The sequence below is a fragment of the Amblyraja radiata genome, chromosome 34 (assembly GCF_010909765.2).
Source record: "Amblyraja radiata isolate CabotCenter1 chromosome 34, sAmbRad1.1.pri, whole genome shotgun sequence".
In the NCBI taxonomy this organism is placed as follows: domain Eukaryota; kingdom Metazoa; phylum Chordata; class Chondrichthyes; order Rajiformes; family Rajidae; genus Amblyraja; species Amblyraja radiata.
Genome location: NC_045989.1, coordinates 12,673,249 through 12,696,724, shown reverse-complemented (window position 1 = coordinate 12,696,724; position 23,476 = coordinate 12,673,249). Strand labels below are relative to the sequence as shown.

The window sequence follows — 23,476 nt, the reverse complement described above, 5'->3', positions numbered from 1 at the left end:
GTCTCAACCGGAAACGCCACCCATTCCTTCTCTCCAGAGATGCTGCCTGTCCCGCTGAGTTACTCCAGATTTTTGTGTCTACCAGTGAAATATTGGTCAACTCAAAAGCGAAACATATTTACATAATTACATTTTTTTACAATCTGAACAGACTTTTTATATGTATTGAGCTTCAACCCAAACTGAAAACTTAGAGTATAAATACTTAGCTGGCAATCATGTCTTTTAGGTAACATCTTGTCTGGGGTTCTTTAAGGAGCTTGTTTGCTATGTCTGTGAAATTGTGTTCATAAGCCATTTTATAAAACAGGTAGACATCTTCACAGTACTGCAGTAACCGCTTCAGATTTTGACTTGCTCCAGCATTTCCCTTTTGTTGTTTAAATCTGGAAGTATTAAAAAAAGACATCCCAATTTCCAATCTTGTACAAGGAAATCTTTTTATTTACTGCATGGATTCTCTTTTCAAACATCTTTATAACTGGAATTCAGTTTGGCTTCACAAATCTTATTCTTGATACTTTCTGTGATAATTTATATCAGTGTGGTGTGAACATCGACTGGCAAATTTGTAATATTTTCTCTTTCCCATGCTCAAAAACAAATTTGCCTTTTCACACATGAGCTAAGGTTATGGGCCATATTTTTCATTTCTTCAATAATAGGACACCAGCTTGGTGTGTTACCTATCCCTAATTGACCCTGAAATAAGGAAATAGTTAAGAGGACCATGGGTCTGGATTCACTCGTAGGCCAGACTGAGGAAAGAGGGCAAATTGTCTTCCTTGAAGGATATCAGAACCAGGTGAAATTTTACATTGTTGGTTGTTTACATTACCTGACTGGCTGCTTTTAATTATTCCTCCTTTGATATCATTAGATATTCTTACACCAGCAATCAAGATTACATTTCTCCTCCCACAGAAACTGCTGGTTATCCAGTGGAATGACTACCTTTCAGTCAGTGACATGGGCAGCTGTCACCAACAAGCATGATTTTCAGTGAGCCTGAGATGTCCAAGCATTCATTATATAGTCAGGCAGAAGGAATGATGCCCCACAATAAAAGACATTTCATTTGCACATCTAAAAACTTTAATTCCAGTCTACTCAAACAGTGAAAATACTGATTTCCAAATTTTACTCTCATGGTTCAGTACTCGTTACATCAGCTCTGAAATAACACCAACCTTCTTATTTTATTTAAATCCTTAGGAACAATTGTCAATGAGCAAATAAAAACTTTTCTCTCCCCTTACAAATAAATCATTTGTGTATATTTAGGTTTTGTCTCAATTCTCCCTTCCCGACCAATAGCTATACGAATAATATATCATGGAAACGGAGCATTCAGCCTAAATCATCCAAGCCAACTAACATGAGGTAGTCCAATAATAGTTTAAACTTTTTGTATCAATAATACTCACTTAGTGGAAATTTCCTCAAACAGGCTGTGCTGGAGCTGGTGCTGTTGTTTAAACTCCTCTAGATATGCAAAATCACCACAAACAATCACATGCTGGTACAGAACTTCTGCCCAATCAGGTATAAAGTCGTATGCCTCTGCAACTATGGAAGCCTAGAAAGAAGGAAAAGAGAGAGAATTGAATGAGTTCAGCAGTTAAGGTAAATATTATCATTGACCAAGAAACTCAATGGACTTTGAGGCTTACAACAGGAATGCATATGTCTATAAACTAGTTTAATGGTCGAGTTGTCAGTAATGCTGATTTCACGCAAGATAGTTAATTGCATAGAATTCCAATATGTTACTGCAACATTTTTTTTGTTCTGGACTTTCCGTCCCCAGATAATCTCAGTCTAATTATCTGGATGAGTGTGGCTGGAAGCTCAGCATTTTCCAGGGTTTTTAAACATTCATGCCTTCACCACAGGTTTACAGTGGCTATGGTGTGTACCATCTACAAATTGCAGTTACTCACCATAGCTACTCTGACAACAACCTTCGTTTAGTTTAGTTTATTATCATGTGTACCGAGGTACAATAAAAAGCTTTTGGTGCGTGCTAACCAGTCAGCGGAAAGACAATACATGATTCCAATCGAGCCGTCCAGTGTACTGATACATGATAAATGGAATAACATTTAGTGCAAGGTAAAGTCCAATTAAAGATAGTCCGAGGGTCTTCAATGAGGTAGATAGCTCAGGACTGCTCTCTCATCCTGTCCCAAACCTATGGTTTGTGACCAAGGTGAAGAGCAAAAAAGTTGCCATTTAATAGTGTACACCATCAGAAAACACTAGTCTCCACAGACATTTTTAGCCTTTGGATTTCTCCCCAACCCCAGCTAATTGATCCATATCACAATTGGAAAGCTGGTGCTGTGCACTGCCTTGATGAAGGGAGCAAAATCAGCAACTACTTTACCTGAATTGAAGCAAAAAGATCAGAATTAAAAGAGCAGCTTAAAGTAAGAACAACTGTTGCTGGAAATCTGAACTAGAAACAAAATTGGAAATGTATCACTGCTTCACTTGGAAGAACACACAATGGCTCCTGTGTAGGACCAAAGAGCATCTCCTGAGGTTAAATGACAAAATTACATGGGAAGGGAAGTGGTTGGTGCGTCTCAAAGATGGAGCTGCGCAGATCAGATATGTCTGGTGGTGTTGAAGCCAGCACAATTTGTGACTTACCAAGGCCAATGGAGTGAATGAATGGCCGATGTAAGAATCAGGGGAACTATCCATGCTCTGTCAAGAAGAGGGAATGGGAGCTGAAGTGCAGGAATAGCTGAGCTACACTTTATGGCTCTGCCCACTGTGGTAAAGCCAAAAAGGTGTGGAAAGTCTTGTCATTTAAGGCAATTTGAGAGAGACTGAAACTTGGAGAAATAAATGGAATCCTTACAATATGTAGTCAAGATGGCCGGAGAGTTTTGGGGCATCTCTGGATATTCATTGTTAATTTTTCAGTTGAGGTAGATATAGAGGGGGGGAAAAAGCAAACCCGTTAACGTGTTCAGCCACTCTGCCAACCTGTAACTAAAGTGAGCTAAATTGATCCATACAGCTAATGTAACTAAACAATTATTCACAGTACCTGATAGAACTTTGGTAAGGAGAGGATACAAGTCATCAAGTCATTTCTCTGCAGATTAATTAACTGCACATCCTGGTTGCTGTTTAAGAAGTGGAGCTGGAGGGTCACTAGTTTGGCTAGCTTCACACACTGAGAGGCTCGGCGGATACACGAGTCCTAGAAACAGGAAGGTTAGCCAGCATTGAAACTCAGTGAAAACCAGTGACTTAACATGACAGCATTAGCCCCATTACCATGGAGTTATTAACTAAGGGAAAAGTTGCAATTTGGGTTGGCACCATCATACTCAACAACCTGGTTCCAAAACATTAAGGATCACACCTAACAACAAGATAACAGCAGTCTTTATTTGAGCACTCCCTGTCTACTTCAGCAGATAAATCTATGCTTCCTCTCAATGGTTTTATGTGGGTGGGATGAGTATAAATAATTTATTTGCATTGGTTTTAAACTGAGAGTATAGACCTTAACAAAGCTTGCTATAAATAAAAATAAAAATCTGTTTTTTACACTACATTTATTCTGGAACAAAGCATGGAGCTATTCCCAATGGTTGACTAAAACATATTCGTCAACATTTAACAACAGTGTTCAAGCTGTAAAGCACTTTCATGTCATATAATCATACAGCCCTTTGGCCCAAATTGCTATTGCTGAACAAGGTGCCCCATCTAAGCAATTTCTATTTGGCACATAGAAACATAGAAACATATCGCTCTGAACCTTTCCTATCCATGTACTTGATCCAAATTTTTTTAACAGGTGATTGATGGTTTGTGTGGACTCACATGGCCTGTTTCCATGTGGTATCCCTAAACTAAACTAAATGTTATTGTACCTGCATCAATTAGTTCCTCTTGCAGCTTGCTCCAGAGCTGCACAATCTGTGTGTAAATATTGGCTCCGAGGTCCCTATTAAAACTTTCTTCTCACCCTAAATCTATGCGTTTGTTCTTGATTCCCCTACCTTGGGAATATTATTCATCCTATTTCCTCATGATTTTATACACCTGTATAAGTTCAGCACACTAAAGAATAATACAGTGGGTCAGGCAGCATCTCTAGAGTATAGGTCAACCTTTCAAGAATCTCAGGCCCTTAAGATTATTTTCTGCACTTCTTCCAGCTTAATGGTATCTATCTAATAACATGGTTGCCAAAACTGAACACAATATTCCAAATGTGGCCTCACCAATGTCTTGTACAACTGTAACATAGTGTCCCAACTTATATGGAGATACAGGAAACTGCAGATGCTGGAATCTTGGATAAAAATAAACTGCTGGAGGAACTGAGCAGGTCAGGCAGCATCTGTGGAGGGGATGGACAGACAATGTTTTGCGTTGGGACCCTTCTTCAGACTGGAATCCAGCTAAACTCCAGTCTGAAGTCGAGTCCCAACCTGAAATGTCGCCTCTCCATTCTCTCCACAGATACTGCGTGAACCTCTGAATTCCTCCAGCACTTTGCTTTTGTCCCAACTAATGTACTCAATTCCCTGACTGATGAAGCCAGTGTGCCAAAACTCTTCTTCACCTCCCTATCTATCTAGGATGCCACTTTCAGGGAATTATGTAGTTACTCTAGATCCCTTTGCTTGTTAACACTCCCCAGGGCCTTACCATTCACTGTGAAGATCCTGCCCTGGTTTGACTTACCAAAATGAAATACTTCATACTTATCTGAACAAAGTACCATTCCTCAGGCACTTGCCCAGCTGATCAAGATCCCGCTGTAATTCTTGATAATCACCCACACTGTCTATCTTACCACTACTTTAATGCTATCAGCAAACATGCTAACTATAATTACACATTCTCATCCAAATCATTGATATGGATGACAAAACAGCAATGGTCCAACACTGATCTCTGAGGCACACCATTAGTCACAGGCTACCAGTCCAAAAATATATTACCACCAATATCCTCTGCTTCCTTCCATGAAGCCAATTCTGGATCACAAGCATCTAACATTCCAGAGCAGCCTACCATGCAGAAAGTTATCAAAGATTTTGATTAAGTCCATGTAGACAATGCCTACAACCCTGCTGTGAAAGGTGTTATATAAATGGAAGTTTTATATTCCTGTCCAATATCCCAGGCACATGGTGGAGGAGCTGGCTGTATGAATGAATTGCAAGAAGCTTGTTTGGAATTTACTGATGACATTGATCAGAAAGATAACAGTCTGCTTACCAGCGATAAACAGACAACATAGTATGTACAATGCAAATAAGAAATTCATTCTACATAATAGTTCTAAATGCCAGGCTTAATGTAATTTGCATCCTCAAAGAGTTCATGCAGAAAGAGGTTTGTGAATTATCATGAATTATAATTATACGATTCGCTTTGCTTTGGAAATTCAGTGAGTTAAATGACATATAGACTATAATGGCTACAAATTTTAACTTTTGTTACGTGACAATTTCTGGAGAAACAGCAAGGAGGTTAAAAGATAGAGGTTGATTTAGCAAGTCTAAAACTAACATCTAATACTTTCCATATACTGACAATCTTTCTTCCCTCTCGGTCCTAATACAGGATTTTGACTTGAAATGTCAACTAACAGCCTTTGCCTCCACACATGCTACTTAACCCACCAAAGAAATGATACCAAAAAACAAATTGCTGGGGTAACTCTGTGGCCTTTTTTTTGTATCATTTCTTTGGTGTTTGCTGAAAATATCAGAGTTTGAAGTTTCTGCATTCAAAAGCAATTCATGATGACATTTTTTTTTAACGTGATACACGTATACTAGAAACCATTTTGTATCGCTGGTAACATTTGAGAATTTGAGTCCCAAGTATCAAGGCATTTACCTTTGAATAGCTCTCAGCAGCATCTTTGAGGAAGCTCAGAATCTTCACCAAAGATTTATTCAACTCAGGAGTCACCTCTGAAACATGAAAAGGGCAGTTTGATAGTTTCAGGTCATACACCTTGGACAATTTCAAAAACAATTAAATTTTTTCACAGGGCGTAATCTATCTATACATAACTAAAACTCTGATCTTGTGCTCTTCCGGTTTATGCGGTTTTTCTATTTGCGCAAAAACGCTACAATTTTTCGTCAGCACACTCACCTTCCTCATGTGCTGCGAGTGCAACAAGTTTTGTTCCGATCGGTAGTATATTGTATAAGTTAGCGAGGTTTAAAAATCTTAAAAACCGGGCGTGCAAACATTAATCTCTCCTGCCAGTCAGCGCCGCGCGGATTGGTCTCTTCTCCTGTCACTCCCCGTGATGGTCTGCGCCATCGTGTTTTTACTGGAGCTGAGGATGGCTGGCGGAGGTCTCCAACCGGACACAATTTTCGAGGGACTGGAAGCGGCCCGGAGCGGAGTCGGAGATGTCGCCAAACGGAAAGCGGAGAGTCTGATCCCGGCGGCCAACGGCTGATGCTCCTCCGGGGCACGCAAGAAGGGAGAGGAACGGTAACCTCGAGATCCTGGGGAGGTGAGGGAGTGTGGGGGAGGAGAGGGGATAGAGGGAGAGGAGTTATGGAGGAGGGTGGGAGTGACGGAGGGATTGGGGAGGGTAGGAGAGGGAAAAGAGGGAGGAGTGAGAGTGTGGGAGGAGGGAGGGGAGCGGGGGAGATATGGAGTGGGGAATAGAGGGATAGGATGTAGTGGGGGAGGTGAGGAGGGATAGTGGGGCGGGATGGGAGGGGGTGACTGAATGTAGGGGAAAAGAGGGAGGGAGGGGAAAGAAGAGGGGGAGAGAGTGCTAGGGATGAGGGGAAATGAGCTGCGCCTGTGCAGTTGGGGGCTATGGGTGAGTGGTGGAATATTGCATTGGGGGACCAAGCCTGTGTGACAGGGACCCAACGGGTCCCACTTAGTCTAGTAAATAAATAAAACTCAAGATTACATAAGGAGGTTCTGAAACATAATTGGAATATATGTTTTCATCTGCAACTAAGATAGAAGCAAATTTTGCAGAAAATGAACCACATAGTCAGCTTGTTAAATGGTCCACTGACTACATTTTCAAACACAGCTGTAAATGCAATTCAGACTTGTGAAATTTTCCAGTTTTATACCATATTAATTTTCTTAAAACACATTAGAATTATATCATTAGTGAAGGGAGCTAAGCTCATGACCCGCAATACTTGTAATCTGGTTTCCACAAGAAAAATCTGTTGGAATCAACTGGTCCAGAAGTTATGCCTTAATTCATTATCACATATTTTTCTCATTATATTTTAAGATGGTTTATGATTTAGTACCAGATCATGGAAAATAGCTGGGTCTGATATTGAGAGTTATTTATTTACTTGTTACAACACTGTAGGAGGCCATTTGGCCCATGAGTCCATGCTGGCTTGCAGGTTGACCAAACCCCTCAGTGATATATCTCACTCCTTATTTCACCAACTTATTCACTAGCACATGCCCATTAATGACCCTTTGATTCTTTTTTAACACAGTCATTCGGCGCAGAGGCAAGCTCTTCGGCACAACTCGTCCATGCTGACCAGGATGCCCACCCAAGCTAATCCCATTTGCCTGCTCCTGCCCCATATGCCTCTAAACCTTCTCTGTCCATGTACTCGTCCAATTGTCATTTAAATGACTTAACTACACTAAGGATTAATTCAGTTGTTAATTAACCTACCAGCAAATCGTGGCGGTGTGGGAGGTAACCAGCGCATCGGGAGGAAACCCATGTGGTCACGGGGAGAATGTACAAACCCCATACAGACAGCATCAGAACCAGGACTCTGGAGCTGTGAGACAGTAGTTCTAACCGCTGCGCCTCCAGACCAGCCACTGCATTGATTGACCTGGTTCTGAAGGTTTTCAGGTTGCGCTCGTTGTTGCTGCATAAGCAACAGCTGGCACACATTAAACTCTCACAGTCAAGTTTCTTCTGTGGTCAGAAAGCAGGTGGAGGATTGGACATCCTTAACAAAAATGCTTCTGTTTGGTGACAAATCTTTTTCCACTTCATTAATAAAGCTGAATCACATTTCATTATAAAGGAAATTATAACCTTTCAATGGTTCAGGTTTACACAGAAGATTTTGTTTTGGGGAGTTTTTGGTGGGAAATCAAATTATAATCGGTACAATTTCAAGCTAATATTAGGACGAAGTTCATACTCAATTCCTCTTTTTTTCTGAATTGAAAAGTGCAGCAGTTCCTTCAGCAGATACTCACCCCACGGTTGTGATTCTATGATTTTCAGCTGGACCCTGGCAGCACCCTCGTGGTTTTCCCCAATTTCACGACACATGCTGAAGCAGAAGGCCACCATATTGTGCTTCTCACTGTCACCAGGCAAACAGCGCTTGATGTAGTCGAGAAGAGCCGTTTTCAGATTTCCATTCTGTGTTTCAATAAAAAACTGCCCAAAATCACTTTAAGGAAATTATCTGGAAGGTTAGCAAAGTTGAGGAATGATTCTGGAGAAACAACAAAGGTTAACAATCTGGAACCCCACACAACAAGCTCCTGATCTGTAGTGTATCACTATTATATATTTTGTATGTAACGGTGTGGGAGAGTATACGACCAGAGGGCACAGCCTCAGAATAAAAGGACATACCTTTAGAATGGAGATGAGGATTTTTTTTAGCCTGGGTGGTGAATCTGCAGCATTCATTACCAGATGGCTGTGGTGGCTAAGTCATTTTCTTTAAAGCAGAGATTGATAGATTCTTGATTAGCAAGTGCATCAAAGGTTACAGGGAGAAAGGAGATTCGAGTTGAGGGGGGAAAATTGATCAGCCATGATCGAATGGCGGAGCAGGCTCGATAGGCTGAATGGCCTAATTCTACTCCTATGATTTATGAAGATTAAGTGAAAATTCCCAAGGATGTTGCAGGAACTGGAAGGCTTGAGTTATTAGGAGAGATTGGTAAGCTGGAACTACTTGCCTTGGACTGAGGTTGATCAGAGGTTTATAACATGAGGGGCATAGATGAAATGAATGGTCATGGTCTCAGAGTAGAGAAGGGAATAGATTTAAGGTGAGAAGGGAAAAATTTAAAGAAGGCCTGAGGAGCGTGTTATTCCACACGGGGTAGTGGATATGTGGAATGATCTGCCAAAGGAGGTAGTGGCAGTGGGTGCAATTACAACATTTAAAAACATTTGGCCAGGTACATGGATAGGAAAGGTTTTCAGGGATAGGGACAAAAGGGTCTTGGTTTATTTTCATTGTGCACCGAGGTTTAGTGGTATCTAGACAAATCATATCATACAATACAACAAACCATACATTGGAATAGTTTAGTTTGATACCTCTATCGGTGTAGACGAGTTGAGTCGAAGGGACTGTTTCCAAACTGTATAACACTATAACTATAGGTGTGCCCTTGGTGTCAGTACTCATAGTCCAGAAGCTAAGATGAAGTACACTCCAGAAAAAGGGGAAATGGATTTAGTAAATGTGGTAATTTGAGGCAAGTATCGGCTTACAAAAGCAGCAAGGATTCAACTGGTCCAATGATGTAATGAAGAGGTATTTTTGACCAGTCCCATACTTTACAGTTGAATCAGTGGCAAATGAGGGATGGTCTGGAGAAGGAGACTCTGTCAATGGCATCCACAGCCCCATGGAAAGTACTTTAAAAAAAAGTTCTGATAATATTCTTGATTATGAGGCCCATCATCTTTCTATTACTATTAAGCAGGAAAACTGAATTGGCTTAATTTCTCATGAAGGATAATATCTCCTATTTTCTAACACCAGTCCTACATTACATTGCTTAGTAAACAAAACTGGCTTGTTTAAACAAATTTTGTATAAATCACATGTAGATACCAACAATATGTTAAATAATTAACTCTGTTAATAATTACACTGCCCCAGTCCTCCCTGTGTTCAGATGGAAAATACGAGGAAAGGTGAAACAGGTCGAACCGCTTGTCCATTGCACTCACCGACACAACGTTTTTCCTCAACAGCATTTCAAACCTATGATTCTCGTGGAGCAGGTCGAATATATAGGTCATGTCGTTGTATCGCCCAATGCCAGTGACCAACCGTACCTACAGAGAGAGACATGGTTTCTGGTTCATTCTTTACAGTGTGTTCACGATACTTTAATTACAATTTGTAGAGGCTTGGAAAGAAAGTGGATTCAGTAATGTAATAATTATCTGCCAATACATATTGGCAGATAATATTTTCTTATCTTTAAGAATTCCAGTTCCAACATTTCACATCTATTCCGATAAAGATCAACAAGTTAACCATTCTTTCACCAGAGGCTACATGACTGGCTGTGCATTTTCAATTTGAAATAAGTGTACATTAAATTAGCATGCAACTGTTAAATAGGTACAAGCAGTAAACCTACAATTTCTGATGTGGTTAAATATCAAATTCATCTTAAACCTTTACCTGAACAAATAGCCTGAACTCTTTTTGTTTCAAATTTCCAGTTTCAGCAGTTTTATGCTGATTTTCCAGTTTATTTACATTTGCAGTATGATTTGTTGCGTTTGTGCTCAAGAATTAATTAAACATTTACTGGTTGGCTAAGCAACAACTGTTTGAAATGTATGTGGACCTGCAAAATGACTAAGGAGCCAAGTCCGTGATCTAAGATGGTCAACGTTGGGATTTGTGTGGCAGAACACTTAATATTAGCATGTGTGATGCAAATGATTTCTCTATGCATGAAGGCACACACCTCACAGAGTAGGATAGCAAATTGGTTACATTACTGACCCACATGACCCACATTCTCATCCAGCAATAGAAACTGTCACCATTCGTTATTGGGAATTTGCAACGCAAAAAAAATTTGCAAAGATTAGAGTAAAGTTGTAGTGCTACGAGGAGGGAGATGGGATTAAAACCGAAGGCTCACAGAGCAAAGAGCTGAATGCCCTCATTCTATGTTCAACGATCAAGTTGTAAGATTTTTAGGGTAAAATAATTGAATATCAGTATTGCAAGTCCCATTCTCCAAACATTTCCCTATCGACCTGCCAAAAGAAAATAACTTCTTGCTTTTGTGTGACAATTCTTTTCCTGCAATTAGAAAGAAGACTTGGCATCAATTAATTCATATGAACATAATAATTGGAAGCAGTTCTCTTCCACCCATAGTAACCTTTCACCCCTGTACTTTTTAAGAATGTATCCACCGTTGCCTTAAAAGTACAGGCACTTTCAGACTTACGTAAGGGTTACGATCCGTGAACCTTTACGTAAATCAGATTTTTCCTGTCAGAATCCCCATCCTGAAATAACTCACTGAGCCTGAACGGTCCTGACTCGAAACATCGCCTGTTTGTATTCTCAAGAGATGCTGCCTGATCCATTGTGTTACTCCACCACTTTGCATCCATCACTGAGAGTATTGACTGTCTCAGCGGCATCCGGCTGTGAACGGGGCACTTTCTGCCCTGCACGGCTTTGTGGATAAGCACCATCTATCACTGTTGCTGGCTTTAGTTCCATCTCGCCGTTGGGGCACTTCCTGCAGCACGCGGCTGTCTGAGCAAACACCGCTATCATTGCCGGCTTTTTATGCCGACCTACACTTGAGTGATGTGGAAATTACAAACTGCCTTGATTGCATGAGGGGCCGAGTACAGAGTTTTTTATGCAAGTGTTAGTTTACATAAGTCGCCTATGGTGTAAGTCGGGGAGCTTCTGTACTCATAATCTCTACTTCCACTGCCCTTTGAGGAATATAATTCTTAGAGAAAGGATCTCAATTTCTCCCTTTTATTTCAAGAGGAAATATAGCTCTGATGCAGGTGTGACTTGAACTGTTAACAATTCCTTTCCTTCCACAGATGCTGTTTGATCTGCTGAGTTCCTCCAACAATTTGCATGTTGCTTCAGATTCTAGCAATTGCAGTGTCTTGTGTCTGGAAGGATCTTACATGCTTCAATTCTCCTCGCTTTGTCTTTAAACTCAAGCAGACATAATCGTAGCCTGCCTGCTCAACTTTCCTCATGTCAGCCAGCCCATTCTAGCTGAATAAACTTTTCCGAACTGCTTTTGATGCTGTAACATCCCTCCTTAAATAAGGTTAAAATGGTACACTGTATCCCAGATGTGGTCACACCAATGCCTTGTATAAGTGAAGCATAAACTCCTTACAGTTGGATTAATTTCCTTTCACAATTAACATTCTGTTAGATTTCCTAGTTCCTGTTATGTCTTCATATCATCTCTCTATGAAATGCACAACGACTCTGCATTTCAGACATCTGTGATTTCTCACCATTTAGATAACTTGTTAATTTTATATTTTAATATTCCTATCAAAACAGAAAATGTCACTTTCCCACATTATATTTCATACGCAAGATCTTGCACATTTGGTTAGCTTACCTTTATACCTGTGTAGCCTTCTTATGGCCTCTTCAGAACCTACTTGTCTTTAGGTTTTTTAGCAAATTTGAAAACATACCTTTGATGCCTTCATCCAAATTCTTTATACGTACTTGAAGCCCTAGTACCAGTCCCTGCGCTATAACATTCATAGCAAACGGAAAAGACCACATCAAATGCCTTTTCGGAGTCTACCTAGTTATACACAAGGGTTTTACTGTACCATGAGACTGTACTCTTCATTGGGAGCCAGGTGTTTGTGACTGAGATGGCGAGCAGCTTGCAATACTCGACTAATCCCCTCCATGTGGCACGTCAGGCTGAAGCAATCATGGGCCAGAATCAGCAGTTCCACAGCTTGAGGAATGATGGAGGAGTCAGAAGTCAACAAACAAACAAACAACAGATCCTTTCATCACTAACATTAACTGGCATTTATATTATTTATTATTCTTTGATATTCCCAAATGCTTTATAGGAAAATAAATACCGGGATTCCCTGGGTTATGAATGACCTGACTTACAAAAATCCGACTTTAAATATGGAGCAACACAGTAGTGCAACTAGTAGAGCTGCTACCTCACAGGGTCAGAGACCCGAGTTCGATCCTGTTCTTGAGTATTGTCTATGCGGAGTTTGCAGATCCTGTTTCCATGCTGTATCTTTCAACAATCAAATCAAAATTCTCGTACATTTTCAAAACATTTTTCAAGCCACTAATAATAAAGTTCCATGGTACTCATTTACACAGTATATATTCCACTAGTTTAGTTATGGATAGTGTTTCAGTGAAGATTGTGCAAACTTCCTTCTGTCTTCTGGAGAGCTTATGAATCTTGGTTTCCAGCACCCCTAACAGTACAGGTGTCCTCAGCACTGGGAGCCCCAGGCTGATGATGTGTTCAGATCTCCGGAGCAAGACTCAAACCCATAGCCTTCTGACACAGCAGCATGAATGAGTGTAATCAACTGAGCAAGTACTTCCTGCTGAGTAAGCTGCAACAAAAGGCACCTACAATGGATGTAGGTGTGTTAACGAGCTGGGGGGATAATCACATATAGACATCAAATATCCCTGCTGAATATTAAAAGAGATTTCAAAATGGAAATGGTTAAGTGAATAAATGGGAGGAAATTTGGAGGATAACGAGAGGATCAGAGGAGTGGAACTCATTGGTGAGTTTTCAAAGGGCCATGGTTGTACAACAGAGAGTACGTGAGGAGGGAAAGATTTAAAGGGAATCTGAGGATGTTTTTCACACTAGCGTGGTGGGTAGATGGAATGCGCCACCTGAGGTGGTAGAGGTAGGTACATTTACAATGTTTAAAAGGTTCATGGATATGAAAGGTTTGGAACGATATGAGCCAAATTCAGGTAAAGAAAGGCACTTTGGAATCCAACTGCTCAAACTTAAGGTTGGATGGTTCAGGTGAGCTATCCCGCTCTTGAATGTTCAGACTGTATTCAGCATCATTAGTCTACACTCACCATGACATCCTAGATCAGGGTTTAAGCTTTACCCATCCAACTCAGGGGCAAGTAAGCTACCACTAAGATAAATGATTATTCCTGACCTCAAAGCTCTGGCCAAACAAAACCAGCTAACTTAGGATCTGCTCGAAGTTATCTTTGGAGATAGTTTCAGAACGATTGTCAAAAATGAGTAATTGACAATATTTGGTTGACAGGAATGACTTTGGTTTAAATTGTAACATAAGCAGTTTTTGCACCCTCCTTGTCACTTTGTACTATTACTTCATCATAGCCATTCAGTAGAGCTTTTGAATTTCCAATTACTTACTGCACTCCAACTCCCCATTGGAAATGGATGAGATTTTATCCAGTAGCTTCGTGCCAACAAGGATTGGGTCTTGGCACAGTTTAGCCAGCTGAAGAAAGGCCTCTTTCCCATCAAGAAGACTATAGATCTGCATCATTCCCAGCCCTGTGTGAAAAGACAATTAATAGGACAACCGTCATGTATGTGAATTATATCCTCTGATGCAGACCTGCTCACCAAGTGTTCCATGATGGTTCTAAGTGCAGAAACATCTTTAAACAGCTGTAATTTCACCAACAGGTTGGGTCTATAGAAGGGTCGCGAGCCGGAACATCACCCATTCCTTCTCTCCAGAGATACTGCCTGTCCTACTGAGTCACTCCAGCTTTTTATGTCTATCTTAAGACCATTGCTTCTCAGTTGTTTATGTCAGAATCCACACTGGTCCAATTGGGTGATAATTCTCCCCCTTGGGTGAAGAGGCCAAGATTAAATCAGTTTGGAGAAACCCAAAGTGGCCCCTAACTATTGCAGTTATCATCACTGAACTATCTGGCATTTGATTCTAAACTCAATCCAAGACAGTCCATGTGGAAACTATATTTAGACTTACCCGGCAACAGTGGGCAGCTTTACTCTGAGTGCAATACAACTCCGAGAAGAGAGCCAAGATATGACAGGACAAATACTTCTCAGATTGAACTTTTTTTCAGCTTTGTGTAGAGTTCATTAAAGCCCTCTGTTGTCTCTGAGTGCAGGGTGACCAACTCATCCCAGCTATCTGCCAATGTAACTCTTGCCTGGGTGGGTAATTTGTGACGTGTTGCAGTCAGCCTTCAAGTATGCTCCCAATATATTGACCTCACACCATCCTGAATGCTCTTTGTCCACTTAGGCAGGCAGTGAGACAACTGAACAACCTTGCATCTGTTTGATATTTTTACACTGAATGGTACCAGGAATTAGACCACATCACCTGTAGTGCCAGGTTTGAAGATTCTAACATATTCAGCTTGTGTAGTCATGACAGCAGAATCAGGCCAAGTTACAGAGGTTATATTTATCCTTTATAATGTGCCAGAGCCTTTTGTCAAAAAAGTGCTAGTTTGAATTTATTTGCCATTGCCATCAAGATTGAAAGACGCAAAGAGTAGAGGAATGTAAGGGGAAGAGTTACGAAGACATTTCATGGAGTCAAAGAGCACAATCAGCCCAACTCAGCAATGCTGACTAAGTTGCCTAGCCTTCTTGCCTGCAGTTGCCCAAGTATGAAATAGTTTGATGTTACCTCTGCTGTTCCCTCACCAATGTAAACACTTAAATTAACTTATTTTGAAGTCATGACACAGATTAAAAATACGACGACCTTTATTCGTCAATCAGTCTAACGTTTTCTCTGGAAGTTATCAATGAATTAACTTGTACACTGGAATTGTAGCCACTGCTAAGTGAAACAGAGTTCTGGATTCCATACACAAATTGCACTCAGGTCTATACAAGACACCCAGTAAATAGCAAGGCAGAGTGCTTACCTTTAGATTGTGTTGAAGACAGCAGGGCCTGAACCACTACATCTGCCACGAGAGCTGCCACTGCCTCTGCTTTCAGTCCTTGCGTGGTGATAAATGCCTGGGCCTTTTTATAACGATCCGGTTGTTGTGACGATAACACCTCCCTCAGAACCGTGTCAGAATCCTGAGTTGAGATATCATTGAAGGAAAAGCCGAGCTCCTTTAGAGTAAGAAAATAAAAAATATGTGACTCAGGATTTTGTTTTACCAGTTCATTAATGATGTGAAATAATTTATTCAAAAAGTCGTGATATTATGGATCAGGATGCCCCAAAAAAACTTATAATTGGTGGTTTGATATTACAAAATACCTTGGTGAGCTATTCCAACAAGGCACACACAGAATGACCACTGTTCACTGATGTGTGAAATGTAAAACACTGCTGCTTGACCTGGCTATGTTGTACAGTAGAGAATTGGAAAAGAGAATTGTGAACAGTGGAAAGTAAAGAGAGCCAGGAACAGCTCTAAGAAATGACAACATTAAGGGAGAAGATCTGGTGAAATGCCAAAGGAACAAGTTAGAAAAGGAAAATGCTGTAGATGATGAAAGTATGAAATAAAACAGAATATGCTGAAAAAATCCAGGTCGGTCAGAATCTATGGAATGAAAAACAATATCTCAAGCCTGGCCTCTTAATCAGAATGAGGAAATAATAGACAAGGAGGGGTAGGATGCACAGAACAAAGGGAATTCTAAGATAAGGTGAGACCAAATGCAGCTGTCAGAATTAGACTATGTTTCTTAGTTTGCCAATCCCTCCCTCGTCTTCTCTAAAAGGCAAGTTATTCTTTTCCCTTTATCAGTTCTGATGAAGGACCTGAAATGTTAGCTGTTCCGCTTTCCACAGATGCTATCTAAGTTGGTGGATGTCTCCTCATTTTTTTGTATTTCTGCATTTTCTGTTTCTAAATCAGTAAGACAGTTGGCAATCACAAAGAGGGAGAGCTTCAAATTATGAATAATAAAGTTTTGAACAGAATTTTCTGTGCTGTAAGAATCGATGATTCTAGTTGTCTTCTCTGGAGTTTAGAAAGCCTTGCATGTATTCTCTGGAACCTTGTTCCCTTCCACATTCACAAAGAATCATTCATAATCCTAATCTTTCCTGCTGGGGAGATGATCACTAAGTGTCTTCCAGATTTATCCCTCGTCTGTTTATCTTTTGGTCTATTCTTCAGCATTTTCTTTCAGGGTATATAATTCTCAATGTTCCCAAATGATGCCTCAGTAATTGGAGTCAGAGGACAAAAGCATAAATGGTGCTATTATACATTGAACCCCTGACCTATAATACAGTACAGCCCAGTATGAACTGCAGTTTATTGCCAGAATATTAACACTAAAGTGAACAGGGCTTCACAAGACAGAAGGGATTAGGATTGCACTAGATTACAAAAGAACTTGACTCTTTTGTCTAACTTCACATTGACAGTGCAGCATCCATTTCTTGTAAACATCCATTTTAGCATAAACGCTGCAAATTAAGAAAGCTTGCTTTAAGATAACTGTAAATACTAACAAAATGGAGTAAAATAATGTATCCCCAAGACTACCCCAAGGTGAATGCACAGCGCATTTGAACTGAGATAGTAAATGATCATCAGTTGCACAAGTGATTTGTAGCAATGTGACTGATTACTGCTCACACATCAGCACTTTGGCAATGATCAAGTGCACAAGGTGGATAACAGCAGGGATTGGAATGAAACCATTATTAGAGAACACAATCCTATATCATTCTCCCATTTCTGGAAATCTATTTGGACTAATTGAGTAAGACATTTCTTTCTTAGCACTGATTAGCAGTGATTTACTTTTAGCTACATATAATTTAAGAACAGTGGTAATATTCGTTACCAGATTGTTACACGAATTGTAAGAAAAATTGAATGCAGTACCTTTGAGAGCTCGTATAAACTAAGAATCTGATGGCAATAACTCTTTCCATGGTGGCTCTTGTTAATGAGAATTTGCACATCCTTAACAACCTGGTCTTTAAAAATGTTGTCTTCCTGGCACTGAACAAATGATGAGGCTGCATTGCTCACTGTCAGCAGAATCAAATAAGGAAAGAAAAACATGATTGCTTATTGATTGTGCAACAAAAATATGATTGCTTATTGATTGTGCAATAAAAAACACGAGAACGTGATTTTAATGCGTAAAATCCGGTAGAGCCCAAATCTAGAAGCCAGTGTCACCTGATGTAACCGTTTAGCAACAAAATATACAGTTAATAATCAGATTAAATAAAGAAAATGTACAAAACAATATGCAATTATTATTTTCTAATAATAATAATAATTATTAATAATAAGAGATTAATAATACTCTCCTGAGCAATTATTGGATGGAAAGCAGAAATTGTCATGGCAAAGAATACATCTTAATCTAAACTATGAAAGGACAGAGTTCATCACCTTTCTCTATTTTTATGGCAACTATCTGATATTTCCAAAAGCAGGAAAGTACTGTTAGGAAAACTCTTTCTTGCAGATTATGTTGTAAATCGATCAAATTTGCAACAGAAGCTACTCAGCGGTTTTCTTTGCATTTCCATTCCTGATGCCTCAAAGTCCTTTAAATGTATGTAGAAGGGACTGTTTAGCCACAACAATTTACCAAGAGTTATTAAATCAATTCCCAGTTTTCAGTTCATAGTCTTGTAAATTACAGCACATCAAATGCTTGCTTAAATACTTTGTGTGTGCTTTATTTATTTATAAGGTGGGGGTATTACTGGTATTTACTCCCCAACACCGCCACCTCCATGAATGGCTGCACGTCTTCTGTCAGGGTTCCCTCAGTACCCATCCCGATGTATAGAGTTCCAGGATTTGGAGCTGGTGACTATGAATGAAGGGCCATTTTTTCTTGATATCAGGTGTGTTGAAGAGGAACTGTGTAAGTGGAGGGGTTCTCCTGCACCTACTGCCCATACCATTTGTAGCAGTGGCCAGAACTTAAGAGGTGCTTTAGGAGTAGTCTGGGTTAGTAATTCTGGTGCATTTTGTAAATCATTTAAGTATGTTGCTTTGTCCTGGAAAAACTCAAGCCTCTGTTGTGCTGTTGGCACTGAACTCATCTAGGCAAGTACAGAATGATTCACCATACACCTAACCTAAACTTTCTGGATGGTAGGAAGGTTTTGGGATGTCAGGATGCAAATCATTTTCTGCAATATACCCAACCTGCTCTTGTAACTGTGGCATATATTTAGCTGGTAACATTAAACATTTTGATGATTGGGAATTCTGTGACAGTAAGGCGACTGAATGCCAAAGATAATGATTGTACAATCCCTGGTTAATGAAGGCCATTGCTTGCGCCCATGTTTGAATGCAGCCCTGGTCTAGTTCTCCAGATTATGGACAGTTCTGCTCAAAGAAATATAGTGAATAGGAAGGATCAAACTAAGTTCCTCTATTTCATTTTAAACTCTGCTCGGCTGCCTTTATTCCAAAGTAAATAACCACAGCAAAGGCAATCTCTCTGTGTAATGAAAGTTTGTCAATTAAGATATAATCAGTGCACATCAGCCTTTTTAAGCACTTACATCCTTCCTGCATTGTGTTAACCCTGGATTGTGTGGGTGATGAAGTGGTGGCCTATTTTTATACAGTTCTAGCATAACCTCGATTTATTTTATAGCTCAGCCAACTGTGGAAAGTAACCCAAATGCCATCTTAATAACCTTATCATCAGCCTTGCCACCATCAGAGGTGAACAGAATGCATGGTTTAAATGGTTTAGTTTAGTTTAGAGATACACCACGGAAATAGGCCCTTCGGCCCACCGAGTTCGCGCCGACCAGCGATCCCCGCACATTATCACTACCCTACACACACTAGAGACAAATTTACATTTATACCAAGTTACAAACCTGTATGTCTTTGGAGTGTGGGAGGAAACCAAAGATCTCGGAGAAACCCACGCAGGTCATGGGGAGAACGTACAAACTCTGTACAGACAGCACTCATAGTCAGGATCGAACCCGGGTCCCTGGCGCTGTAAGGCAGCAACTCTGCCGCTGCGCCACTGTACCGCCCTATGGTGGTTAATTACATTCAAGTCCAATTACCCCAACTAATTTTACCTCATTCACACAAATGTTGTTCACTTCTTGTGTGCTGCTTGAATATGAAATGAACCAGTACCCCAAACTTCTCCAGAGTGCTTTAAAATCAGCAGACTTCTACACATTCAAACTCTTCCACACACTGTTATTGACTATCTGTGAAATCAGTCACATTGTGATCATTATTCCACGCTCAATGACAGGAACATTACCTGTTGGACAGAGTTAATTCTCACAATGATGAACATTAATTGTCCTGACACCAATGAGGAGAGGAAGGATTAAATTGCATTTAGAATTAACAATTAACAGTGGAATTATTTATGCTGTACCCTGAGTCAATGCTCCCTTTACTATCTCTATCAACTTTGCATTTTAAGAGGCCTCTTAACATGACAAATAAGCACACAGTTTCAAGCTCATCGTTATATCAATACAAACTGAAGAAAATAAACAGAATAAATTGTCAATGTCTTAAACTCTTGTTGAAGGTTCCATGATATGGGAGAAGCTATTATAAGCTGTTAAAACATTATTGATGGGGCATAAATTGACATCAACAGGAATGAGGCCATTTTCTCTTCCATTTCCACATCTTTTACCTCCACACCATTTATCTCACACACCCCAAAGTCCAGCACATTGATGGCCATTTTTGAATACCATTAATCTGATTTGCTACTGGACTGTCTGCAAGCATTCTCTTCCAGTTGCTTTGCTATTGAGCAGTTTGGTCCTGGAACACACTAACAGATAATTTTGTGAAATAATATTTGAAACGCACCAGGTTAGGACACAAAGTTTGGAATTGAGTTACTAAGTTCAGACGCTTCTTTCAAAGAGTGAGAAACAAACTGCTGAAGAATCTCAACAAGTTAAGCAGCATCTGTGGAGGCAAAGGGGTAGTTGTCTTTTTGTGTCAAGACCCTGCTTCAGGGGTCTAGAATCAAGATGTCCGCCATTCCTGTCCCTCCACATTTGCTGCTAAACCTGCCGAGTTCTTCCAGTAGATTGTTCTGATTTGCAGTCTCTTGTGCCTGCCCTTTCAAAGATCCTGGTACAAACACTATAGGCCAAATGGCCTCCTGCAGGAGTTGTAACAATGACAAATAAACTAACTTACAGCTTGGTGTCCTTTTTCGATGGTGTCTCATCTCTCCATTCAAAGCAACATCTGTAGTCAAAAGAATCTTGATTGAAGGGTGGAAATCAGTTGTTTGTGCTTCTCCTGAAGCTAAAGCTCTACAGTGGAGAACTAGTGATAAGTCCTGGTTAAAAGATTCAAAGTATCTACAGACTCTACTGGCTTCATGGATGTATCCTCCATCTAATAAATTGCCAATCAAAATATTAAGGGCCTCTTTCTCTGCTGCTCCTAGCCTACATTTGGAAGCCAAGTCCTTGTTTGGAAATCCTTCCAGCCTGAGGTACTTTGATGAGTTCAGATCCGGCAGGTTTGAGAATAGGAACTCTTTGGTGGCATCTTCAAAGGTAATTTCGCCGCAGATTGAAACCTGCCATGCACACCTTGAAGCTGTGGACATCAGCAAAGTCTGCTGACTGATGTAGCACAACCAAATCCTCTTCTCCACCTCCTCCAGCTGTTCCAAGAGTGGTGGTGTGCTGCTTGACAACCAATGGCCGGCTATCATCAGCAACATGCATTTTTCCTGAATATCCAGAAGCATTTCTTTCAAAGGTAATGGCGATTGCGGCTTAGTGGACAGCTTATTATTGGCCTGGGACAAGAAGAATTCTGAGGCAACTACATTGGAGATCAAATTCTTTTTGAAACAATCGTGGCACTTTTTCCAAAAATTTATTCTCGTCTCCTTCCTTTGCCACTGACCACGTCGTTTCAAATCTTGTAATTCCTGAGACACCTGTAAGAGAAGAAGAAATTAAGTAATGGATCGAAACACAATATGGAATTTTCTATTTTCGTTAGTTTAGTTTAGAGAATAAGCATGGAAAAAGACCCTTTAGCCCATCAAGATCATGCCGGCCATCACCGATCAGGGAATGGGTGACGTTTCGGGTCTGAAGAATCGTCACCTATTCCTTCTCTCCAGAGATGCTGCCTCACCCCCTGAGCTACTCCAGCATTTTGTGTCCAGCTTCATTATAGAGGTGGTCCATATTGTTCCACTGTTGAGGTAAGATTAAGGTTGTACAGGTTGGTTCAACCTGATGGTTGTAAGAAAGTTTTTGACCATTCAGCTGCCCAACTTTCCAGCTGATTATGTCCCACTGTATCTGTACATAGCCTTATTTGTTATCTATGTCTCCCAATGTTTGTGTCTTCTGAAAACCTAGTAAGCATAAGCCCTACATTCTGATCCAAGTCATTTGTACATATAACCAACAAAAGTTGCAGCACGATCCTGTGGTACACCATGTTACATATTTTCACTTGGAAAAGCATGCATGCACCACTACACTGTGCCTGCTATCACCCAACCAATGCCTTTCATGCCTTGTACCCTAATGGGCCTGTCCACTTAGGCGATTTTTCAGGCGACAGCCGTCGACTGCCAAGTTGCCGGCAGTCGCCTGAAAAACTGGCAACTGGAACAGCGACAGTCAGAGCGGAACACACACACACACACACAACGCTTCCGTCACCAGTCCGTTATGCAAGCGGGGGACAGGGCAAGTGGGGGGAGCGCTGTCTGAGTGAAATTCACACAGAACAAAGCCAAAGTGATACAGACACACACCACGATGAACAGGAAGGTTGATGATGTAATTCAGGCGGCTAAAGCCAAATGTACGGTAAGTCCTTTAAAAGAGGGGGGAGAAGGAGTGCAGACAACTTTTAAGAAGCCAGAGATACACGGCTGTGAAGCTCGGTGGACATTTAACATTACAGGTCGGTTATCCTTCATTCTGAAAACTACTGCTTACGTCTTTTTTCCCAATGAGCCAATGAAACTCACCGGTTAGCACCGGCTATAACCTACGAGACGATTCAACCTCCTGGCAACCCACTAGGACCTCCTGGCAACCTACCTACAGATAGAGAATTCTTGCTACTCTCCATGGCGGCTTCATTCTAGTCGCTGCAAATTTTTCAACATGTTGAACAATTAGCGGCGACTATAAGGAGGCCGCGACTAGATCCCAGAATGCAGGATCTCCTCACGATCATGAAGGCGACTCCCCGGCAACTGGCCCGCAAACATGTGGCGACTGCATAATCTCCTGCAGTCGCTTAAAAAGCGCCTAAGTGGGACAGGCCCATTACCCTCTGGGCTAGTCTACCATGTGAGACTTTGTCAAAAGTCTTATTACAGTCCATACAGATAACATCTACCTTCATCAATCTTCTTGGTTACCTCAATACTCAATCAAATCAGTGAAACCTACGGTAGAGTCAGGAATGCTGTTAACCAGTTGGTAGATTAAAGCAAGGCCCTCTCACATAGTCAGAAAATGGCATTATCTTGAGGAGTAGGGCAACTCTCCTCAACATCCAGGCCAATATATATCCCTCTCACAGTGTTATTAAATATGGTCAGTATCCAATTGTATTTGTCACGAATGTCAACCATATGCTTCATTTATAACAGTGGCTACATTAGAAGCTGTACTGTAAAGCACTTTGTATTGTCCTGAAATACAATCATTTATTTTTGGTTCTAATCTAATCTAAGGAAC

The 23,476-nt window shown here is 40.6% G+C and overlaps 1 protein-coding gene across 2 annotated transcripts in view; it reads right to left on the bottom strand.

The window, feature by feature from the left end:
* Positions 1–5: 5 nt before the first annotated feature.
* The window catches only part of spg11 (SPG11 vesicle trafficking associated, spatacsin), a 114,915-nt gene continuing 91,444 nt past the window's right edge, over positions 6–23,476 (bottom strand). The window contains exons 30-40 of one of the 2 annotated variants that reach the window (XM_033050633.1): positions 20,940–21,699; positions 17,637–17,785; positions 15,696–15,894; positions 14,185–14,328; positions 12,605–12,738; positions 9,965–10,072; positions 8,236–8,422; positions 5,890–5,966; positions 3,065–3,220; positions 1,428–1,579; positions 6–386 (exon numbers count right to left, since the gene is read on the bottom strand). In XM_033050633.1, coding sequence (XP_032906524.1) covers positions 206–386; positions 1,428–1,579; positions 3,065–3,220; positions 5,890–5,966; positions 8,236–8,422; positions 9,965–10,072; positions 12,605–12,738; positions 14,185–14,328; positions 15,696–15,894; positions 17,637–17,785; positions 20,940–21,699 — 2,247 coding nt within the window. In that variant the 3' untranslated portion in view covers positions 6–205. The remainder of the gene's footprint in view (positions 387–1,427; positions 1,580–3,064; positions 3,221–5,889; positions 5,967–8,235; positions 8,423–9,964; positions 10,073–12,604; positions 12,739–14,184; positions 14,329–15,695; positions 15,895–17,636; positions 17,786–20,939; positions 21,700–23,476) is intronic. The other variant, XM_033050634.1, reaches the window with a different exon arrangement.